Source organism: Quercus robur, chromosome 9 (assembly GCF_932294415.1).
Source record: "Quercus robur chromosome 9, dhQueRobu3.1, whole genome shotgun sequence".
NCBI classification, from domain to species: domain Eukaryota; kingdom Viridiplantae; phylum Streptophyta; class Magnoliopsida; order Fagales; family Fagaceae; genus Quercus; species Quercus robur.
In genome coordinates, this window is record NC_065542.1 from 22355472 (window position 1) to 22365696 (window position 10225).

Sequence of the window (10225 nt, forward strand, 5' to 3'; positions counted from 1 at the left end):
ACCTATCTGCCATTCTTCATCTCTCTACTATAAATAGGAGGGCCGGGTTCATCAAAAACTCATCCGAAAAAAAAAAAAAAAAAAAAAAAATACACTGAATCATGAAATGAAGAGTTGATTCTTTCAGATTTTCAAATCCTCCTTTTCACAACCATTTCTCACTATGACCTCATCATTCTCAACACCTAGCAACCGATTTTGCTTCATAATCGGTTTGAGATCAACCCTCCCATGGTTCGGTCGAAACCCTATTAACAACATCATTGCAGTTTTGAGATCCAAGCAAATTTTGTTTCCCCCCTTAATGACCGCGTTCACCCATAAAATTACTCGTAACAAGGTCTGCATTTTGGTTCCATGTTTCCTCGGACTTGGTTGGCCAGGAAATCCAAGTCCAACGGACACACCTGTTCCTAACCTCAAGGCTCCCGTAGTCTCTTTCCAATTGCTTGGTCTTCCAGCAGCAGCAGTGGTTCGGAACAAACAACAACTTGGCTGGTTTCTAAGACCAGAATCACAAGTTAGTTCCATCTTTCATTTTTCTGTGCTTTTCCAACAAGTGGCAGTAAGTGAAGATGGTAAAAAGTGTTGGGGTATCCTACAAATTATCTTCCATCCAACACTTAAAGCAACCTTCAAGGCACCAGCTCATCAGAATTCAGCCTTTGGTGCCAGTAAATGGTCATCAAAGCCTTATTCCATGTCCCCACTACTATGGGACCCAAAGGTCATCGTTGCTGGTACCTCAAAACTCACTTTCTGAAATTACTCCAACTTAAAATCAGCTTGAAGAATTTCAGAAGGTACTCTTCTGAAATTACTTCAACTTAACGTCCGTCGGCATGGTCCCATCACACAGGCACATTCAATAACTTGCCGCCGGACCTCATTCAGCATGCAGTCAGTCCCATATCCAAAGGTGTACTTCCCATAAACATCTACACCAGAAGTTCCCCAACATACAGGGCCAGCACCATGGTGGTGTATGCTTTGCCCATTTGCTTTGCTTCATCTCCGTCTTCTTCATTACCACCACCAGCATACCCAGAATCCATAAGCTTCTGAAATTACCTCAACTTAACTTGAGTGATACAAATACACACGCGCATTCAACCACTTTCCCACATGTCCTCGCCGTAATCCAAAGCATGATCTTCTGAAATAACTTCACTAGAAGTTCTTAAGAAGACAAGGCTAGCCTCATGACTCTGCATGCTGTATCCAGCCACCATTCTCTCATCTTCTCCATCTTCAACATCTTGTGATCACCGCCAACGATCCAAAATACTCTTTTGAAATTACTTCAACTTAACCTTTGCTGAAACAATTCAATCTTGCAAGTACATCCAACTTCTTGCAAATAACTTTCAGCCTCACCAACCCACTTCAAATACCATAGAATGTTTTTGAAATTACTTCAGCTTAAACTATGCTGAGAAGGCTTGGTCATGCAAGTACATTCAAACACTGGCAGACCCCTTTTTCGGTCTCATCAAAGCCTTTCATATGGGTGGGTCTACTCTTCGGAAATTATCTCATCCTTCTGAAAGCTCCACCACCTTTAACTACATCACCTAAAGAGTCAAGTACCAAAAATCCATTTTTCGAAACTCATTCCCACACCACACTCCGAGACTGTGTGCGTGAACGAGTCTCGAGGGGGCATTTGTAGAGAGGGAAAATTCCCGACCTATCACAAGCTGACACGTCACATTACCAAGTCCACAAAATACAACCAATTACAAAGCACCATGTATTGTTGCTAGGTTTTGCTATCACTATTCAGAAGCCAACGGAAATTTGCCAAGTGTCATGCAAAAATCAATCATGCATCAACGTACGTGTAAGCGATGACACAAGCAGTCCAGCACGTGTAAGCGATGACATAAGCGGACCAATCAGGCTGTGACATGTGTCACCAATCAGACTCCGCCACGTGTCGCTCACCCACCCCCAAACTCCTATAAATAGAAGCCTTCCTAAGACATTTAGAAGGACGAAGATTCAGAGGACCAAGATTCAGAAGTGAAAAAGCTCTGCTGGAATCAATCCCTGAAGCCTCCAGGAACTTCAAGAACTTCAATCCCAATATCGGAGAACATTCGAAGCAGAATCATCCAAACCATCTGCCTAGATCCAAAAGTTTGCGGGAATCAAGCTCAAAGGTCCGAAAATATCAACAAATCACAAATCAGTGAAGCTCTACGGATTCAAGCCTCCAAAGCCCCGAAGAACTTCTGCCACAAACCTTCAAATACAAAGAACATTCAAAGAGGAATCATCCAAATCATCTTCTTAGATCTCAAAGTTCACTGGAATCAAGCTCAAAAGCCTCCTGAAACCTTAAACAACCACAAATCAGTGAAGCTCCACGGATTCGATCCTTTAAAGCCTCGAAGAACTTCCACCACAAACCTTCGAAGACGACGAACGCACGAAGAACACGAAGAACAAAGAATTTCTAACAAGCTCATAGCCAGAGATTCATTGTAATTTTGTTTCAAAGATCTTCGATCCATTCCTCAACCAAATTGAAGGATATCTTGTGTTCAAAACAAAATCACATTATCACAATCCCAATCAACAAATCTTTCAAGGAGATTGAATCAGAGGATCAATCTTTTGTAATCACAGAGAATTGTACCACACAATCATCAATACAAATTCGCATTTGTGAAACTATTTTACTTGTTTGACTCATTTCCAACCGAGAAATTTAGTCGCTTACAGCCACGTCTGCAATATCCGTTTCTGATGTAACGGCAGGGACTAAAATGGAAGCGTTTTTCAGAATAGGGACTAAAAGCGGTAAAAATAAAATGTAGGGACTAAAATGGGAATCGCCTGAAAATGTAGGGACTAAAATGTGCTTTTCGCCTAAATTTTATTAAAATGCAAAACCCCATTAAAGACTAACAGGTATTTGCTAAACTATCTAGCCATGCAACTATATAAGTTGACAGCGTATATATTGTGTGCAGGAATGTGGATATGCATACACAAAAACACACAAAATTAAAATACAAATTATGTGTTCCTACTTCTCTATAAAATCTAAAAGGGAATAAAAACCAACATCAAAGTTGAATAAAAATCGTATCTGAAAGCATAATTTAAAAGACATTTCTTATTAACTTATATCCCAAAATTTTAAGGAACATCTCAAATAATTTAGTAGCTAAACATAGCTTTTAGTAACTATAGCATTCAGCGAGAACTTTCAATATCTAGCCTAATTTACAATTTTTTTTTTCTGCAATAAGTAACCTAATTTACATACATGACAGCTTAGCAACTGAGAGAAGATTTCCACTAAAACTTCTATGGCACCATCAAACCCCAAACTTGTCAACATGTGCTAATCCAAAATGGTTCCTCTTTCCTTTAGATTCAATTTTTCCACCATGTACTATAATAAGTTACATGCAATTATCATAGAACTCCTAATCATAACTTGAGGCAAGTTTTCAAGAACTCCATAAAACTCCAATTTATGGTTTTCTTCCACTTTATCTATGTGTGGGAGTGCACCATTAGGTACACATCAATGTAAACATTCGTCTCTAGCCTAGAAAAAAAAAGATAAATAATCATCAGTTGAATTATTTCCATTTAAAAAAGATTTTGGATTTGGATGCATGTTTGATTCAATAACTCAGTAAAAAAATAATTAATAGGAGTTTCTTTGAATATATTATGTTGAACCTATGACTATAAATAGAATCTATATAAGATTTCAAATAAAGTATTACGCATCTACAGCTTAATATAAAGGAAAAACAAAAACCTTGAGATAGAAGACAAGTAGCTCATTATCTTCGTCTAAGTCCCCCCACATCACCATTCACATCCAGCAAATCAATACGAACTACAAAACACAAGCATAGAAAACTCATCAAATTTTCCCCACAAGTAAAACAATAGTACAATAACAAAATAAGTTTGTCACTGAATCCTTAACATTGAAATAGTAAGCAACGGAAATTAATAAATCAGAGAGCGCTTTAAAAAAGAGCATCAAGAACTCTCATTTCCACCTTCATGTTTGTGTATTGAATTGATATTAGTTGCATTGAAAACTATACATAAAATAAAAAGCCATTAACAATTTCATCTAGAATAAGAAAATTGTGTTATTTCAATACAGACTACCCGGATGTTCATGGCCTCCATGTTGGACTTAAGTTGTTCATGGCTTTCTTGTTAAACTCAAGTTGGCTTCCTAGGCAGTAAAAGTTTATAAAATTTTCACACTATTACATTCCCCAAAATTCACCAAATTTGAAACAATATTCTAACTGCAGAATTTATGAACTAAAACCCCAATAACTTGCTCAAAATTTAAAAATTAACAAAATCAAAATTCTTTCATTTAAAAAAAAAAAAAAAAACTTTTTGGTTAAACTCTATAAAATAAGCAAATTTAACAAGAAGAGAGAGAGATTTATCATGCACAAAATCCCTAAGAAACTCGAGCCTTGTGGAACTTACAGCTAAAAATTATAAAAATTGAAACCCAAAAAAAAAAAAAAAAAAAAATAGAAGTAGAAATCTCATTTAACCAAGCATAACATAATATTTAACTTCTCCAACTAACATACTACATATATAGTAGTACATTCTTTTGAAGCAAAAAAAAAAAAATTAAAATAAAATAAGAAAGAACGAAGGAGGAAAAAAACTTCAAATGCAGTAATTAAATTAAGCTTACTACCAAAAAAAAAAAAGGAATAAAAAATCATATGTAACCCTTACTTAATGATGTACAGCTACAAACATGAAAAAAAAAAAAAAAAAATGCAAGCATTTGCAACAAAAGAAGACGTTATTAAGGTGTTCATCTCTTCTTTGAATAACTCTTGGCCTTTTCTGTTAGTTTATCAACTCTATTATCAATTTATCATAGTTGAATATGGCAATACCTAATTATGTGACAATTAAATCAATTAGAAATTTAAATACATCCGATCAATGCACAATCATCTATATAAAACAGGAAATTAGTATTATTGATTAAGGTATGGATAAAGGCTTCAGTACAATCCATAATGACACTCCCACACAACTTAGCAAGTAGCAAAACTACCAAATTGACATAGAAGATAGACGTGCATATAACAAAGTCACATGTATTATGGCTACAATCTAAGGTTCACATATGGAGATTGACCTGCAGGCTGCAGCTATTCAAAAACAATGAATCTTGATATGTTCCTTCTTCACAATGCCAGCCTGCACAAGGAAGGTGGAAACATTCTTCCTTTGATCTCCCTGAAGTTGTATAACCTCAACTTGATATAAGCCTAATAAAAATAATCACAGATTGGGGTAATTTTCCTTACCCTAATTTCTGAGCTTTTCTCTACAGCCAACAACAACAACTAAAAATACAAAAAATTGCAGACCATAATAAACTCAATACCCAAACAAGAAAACATAGAAGAATTAACCCTAAAAATTTTAAATATACATAGAAAATAAAATTTAAGTATACCTCGACGGCTTGTATAGAGGAGGCAGTTAACAACTCTTTGCCATTATAGTTGACGGTGGCCTTGAACCTAGGCCTGTGGTCGGACTAATTTGCCTCTTGCAAAAGGATGCGGATAGGAAACCGAGTGTTGATTGAATTACTGAAATACAAAAGAGAGAGCAATGCGTCCAATAATTGAAATTAGCAAAACCCACTATAGGGCTCCAAACCCATCAATTTAAGCAAATCATTTAGAAGAAACACTCCCAAACGAAACATGAACAAAGGTGAAATACCTAAAGTGAATCATCCATATTTTGTCAAAATTTTTGAGCTCTTCTTCAAATATGCTGTTTTCTGATTCAATTAAATGAGGGGTTTTGAAACCGTGAAAGATAGGAAGAGCAAAAGGAGGGGAGATAGTGATGAGGTGTGAAGGAGTTATTCGCTTAAATAAGGAGAGGAAGAGACGAAGAAGGGAAGAGAGAGGTTGGAGTTAGAAAGCCGAAGGTCTGAAGTATTGAATCTGTCTTTGGAAGAGAGAGAGGTTGGCGTTAGTCACGTTGAAGGTCTGAAGAAAAAGAAAAAGAAGAAGGGTTGGGATTTGGGCTTAATGGTGGACAACAACGTAATATTCTTTTTTTTTGGGCTTTACGGTGAACATAGTTGAAACTGCAAAGATTGGGCTTTATGGTGGTGATATGGCTGGAAATCATTTTCTTTTTTATAGAATTTTAAAATTAGGAAAAAAATTAGTAAAAGTATTTTAAAATTATAGGAAAAATTTAGGGAAAGAAAATTAGAAATGACATGATGGTTGATGTGGGGACAAAATTGCCTTATGCCATTTTCACCCAAATTATATAGCCTTTTGCCCTTCTTCCCAAACTAATTAGAGAAATACCCCATTTTTGAAATTCGACTTTTTCAAAATCGAGTTAAGCCCTATAGTGACGTTTTCAAGGACCTATAGTCACTATAGGTCCTTAAAAACGTCACTATAGGGTTCCAGAATTTTTTTTTTTAACTCGATTTTTGAGAAAATCGAGTTACAAAAGAGGGGCATTTTCTTAATTAGTTTGGGAAGGGGGACATAAGGCTATATAATTTGGATGAAAAGGGCATAAGGTCATTTTGTCTGTTGATGTGGTTCAACGGGAACGTAGCAACATTAAATGCTACACTTCAAATTTTAGTAATATATAGATTAGAGGAGATCCACATGAAAGAGTGCTTGAACTTGCGTAATGGGTTGCCACCATCAGCTACAAATCTTGAGCAATTGAAGCTGGTGATATGTGATGAAGAGAGGGCCAAGTTTTGGGAGCCTATCAAGGAAGTTCTCACCATTCTAGAGGTCAAGGTGGCCGAAAAAGATATCAACTTGACTTCTCAAACCATGATTTCTGAGAATTGTTTCTTTTTGGAAAATTTTGTAGGCTTTGTCAAGTTATCATCATTATCTTCCACTCTTTGTTTCTTTTTCCTTACATTTCGGACATATTGAACACACGAAAAAATATATATCAATAGAAAATATGATTGTTGTAAATCCTAGAATTATGTAGATTTTTGTGTTTCCTTAATTTTATGATTTTATTATTATTATTTTTTTTTGTATATTATAAGAACAAAAATCAAAATTCCATGCAAACTTTAATAATGAGAAAAACGCTGTTAATTTGTGCTGGTCTTTGTTTTAAAATTTTTATTCTTCGCCCATTGGATTTTTCTTGGTCAAGAACAAGAAGCTCTTTTCTATATTATCTCCTGTCTAATCTGAATTAATTTCGACGACCATACGTCTAAATTCATAATCATATATTTCTTGGTGCTTATATCAAGGAAAATCGGTCCTCCATCCACATCATTGATTCTACTGTACATACATAATAATAAGGTTTTTTTAAATATTTTTTTTGTCGTTCTCATAAGTCATAATGCTTAATTAATGAATTGCCTTTCTTGAGCAAGATTCAAAGAGTGTTTATGAACTTAATAAATAAAAAATCAGTTGCCATTAACAAGGGTAAAAATAACATGTTTGGTTCTCAATTTGTCAATTGATTTCATCACTTACATATGGGTCAACTAGTTATGGAAAAAAAAATATTTATGTACCATAAGATGACACTCTCAAGCTTGCGAAATAAATATTGATTTAAGTGTGTCCGTAAAAATTTTCAAATTGAAAAGGCAAATGTGGTCTACAAAAACCACAATTACTCGATCCAGTACAGGAAATCCGATGGAAAAAATGCCAAAACTAAAATAATAATAAAAATAAATAAACATGTGAGAATTATATTGAGTAAGCCTAACAATGCCAAAGTGCTCAAAACACAAAAAGAAAAAAAAAAAAAAAAATCACAAACTTGACTAAAAAAAATAATAGTGGACCGCCCAATAAAATAGATATAATAGACTAAAGTATTAAGGTAGTAAGTTAAAAAATAATGATTCCAACCCATCCAACAACAATCACTAATTATAAATTTAGAAATTATCATTATGATATTAATTAATTGTGTTAGGACTCTGATTGGGGTGCATTGCTATATGGTGCAGCTATGGCTAGGTGGTGTGGTGAAGGGTGCTTGTGTGGTGCAGGGAAGTGTGTTGCTGTGTGGGCAGGGCAGTAGGGCAAGGTAGTAGAAGGCTTGTACATACAAAGAGGCAGGGGATGCTTTTATAGAGTTAGTTACAAGTAGTTGGTTAATTGTTGATGCATTAAGAGTTGTACTTAGTTAGTTAGTTAGTTAGTTAAGGCGATGTGTTGTACCTTGTTAGTTAGTCAGTAGGATGGAAAGTTCACTTCAGATTGTAATATGATTTCCATTGATGAATAATACAATTGAATAGCTATTCTTGAAATGCTATTGGAGGTTGATTCCCTCGAAGAATCCATGGAGGCCTAGCTGCTCTCCCACATTTGAACCCCACCAAGAATTTAAAGAGGGAGCACTATTCTTCAAGCTTCGGTGTAGGGATAACAATTTTGCCCCACCTCGTTTGACCCGCCCCTCCTCACTTTGCCTTACACAGGTTTTGCCCGCCCTGCAAAGTTGGTAAGGGTAGGATGGGGCGAAATTTTAGCTCGGTACCATGGAGTAGGACAAAGATGAGTTTAGAATTTTTAGACCTACTTCGCCTTATCCGCCCAGTGTTGATAAGGGCTAAATTCTCCATAAAACCCTACCATTTAAACAAACATATCATCACCTTATTTTATTTTACCCAATGTGACTCTCGGCCTTTTTTCTCTCTTTAGGTTGGAAATAAGGTACCAATTTTAAGTTTTTAACGTTTTCTTTTGTCTTTATTAGAAACAATTTTTTTTTGATAAAATATTAGAAACAAATTTATATACTATTAAATCATTGATTTTGTATTATAAGATTTTTTTTTTTTTTTGGTGTGATTTTTTTTTGTTAAACACTTGGGTAGTATTGTTCATTAATTTCATCTCCACCCACTTGCTGTGCTACAATCATGATGATGGTTATGTCATACACATGCCTCGTTCTACTTCTTTACGTCGTTTTCACAGTCAAATCTGTACGGTCGCTTCCAACCATACGTTTGAAACTATATCAGAGTTTCGAATTCCTTTCAATTTTCAATCTGGATATCCCAAATTAGTGGATTCATGTAATGGCATATTGCGTGTCACTGATCATAGGAAATTTGCGATTATGGATGTGTACTCGTGGAACCCTAGTATTAGAAAATTTAAGAGGTTGCCTGATACTTGCTTGACCCAGTTACGTACTGTGAGACTAGGATTTGGGTATGATTCCCAAAATAATGATTACAAGGTTGTCAGGATTTCATGGACTCGTGCCAAACCTATGCCTCCCCCTGAGGTTGAGGTGTACTCATTAAGTTTGGATTCATGGAAAAGAGTTGAACTTGGAATCTCATGTCGGCCCAAATTTAATTTTACTTTGACATTCCCATTTGTGAGTGGACATTTGCATTGGATGATAACAAAGATAGAAGGAGGAGGTGGGCAATAGAGGCGTTTTACTGATATGATTTTGTCACTTGATGTCAATAGTGAGAAATTCAAAGAATCACCACTGCCTGGTGATGGAAAATGTACTAAGAAAGGTCTTGCATCATTCAAGGGGAAACTGGCTTTGATTAAATATGGAAGTGGTGTACAACCATATAGCACGCTATGCTCCATTTGGGTGATGACAGAGTATGATGTGCTTGATTACTGGAATAAACTCTGTGTTCTTCCAATAGAAAATCCTTTCGATTTCATTGGTACATTCACCAACTATGGTTTACTTCTAGTTCAAAAATGGTCTCGGCTGGTCTCTACCAACAGTGAATTAGGGAGGAATTATAAGTCTGTTTTGATTGACCCTGAAACTCTACATGAGAAGGAGATTAGTAATCAAGTTGATTTTCGTTTAGATTTGGCTGCTTTCATGGAGAGCCTTGCTTTACTTGATGGAGCAAATGTGGTATCTTACTGAGAGGATGGTGCTGTGTATAATAAGTGATGTCATCACAGGTATGGATGAATTGAAACCCTTGTCATGCTTTTACTGGTTGCAGTAGGCATGTTAGTATTGTTAAAACCGTAATTTTTGCTCCAGATTTATGTGATCCTTTTGTGGTTGTGACTGTTATATGTTAGTATTTTATATTGTTGTTGTTGTTGATTTTTTTTTTTTTTTTGGGTGTGACCAGAAGTATTTGATATTGTTTGTGATTGATTGTTGCACACATTGTGAA

General features: G+C 35.5%; 1 protein-coding gene across 1 annotated transcript; it reads left to right on the plus strand.

Moving 5' to 3' along the window:
* The first annotated feature begins 8988 nt into the window (after positions 1-8988).
* On the plus strand, positions 8989-9492 carry LOC126700850 (F-box protein At4g22390-like). Its single transcript, XM_050399029.1, has one exon. The coding sequence runs from the start codon at positions 8989-8991 to the stop codon at positions 9490-9492; it is 504 nt and encodes a 167-aa protein (XP_050254986.1).
* Positions 9493-10225: the final 733 nt, after the last annotated feature.

Bases quoted from the DNA above. Each gene is read 5' to 3' on its own strand.
- LOC126700850 (XM_050399029.1), top strand. From the start codon at position 8,989: ATGCCTCGTTCTACTTCTTTACGTCGTTTTCACAGTCAAATCTGTACG.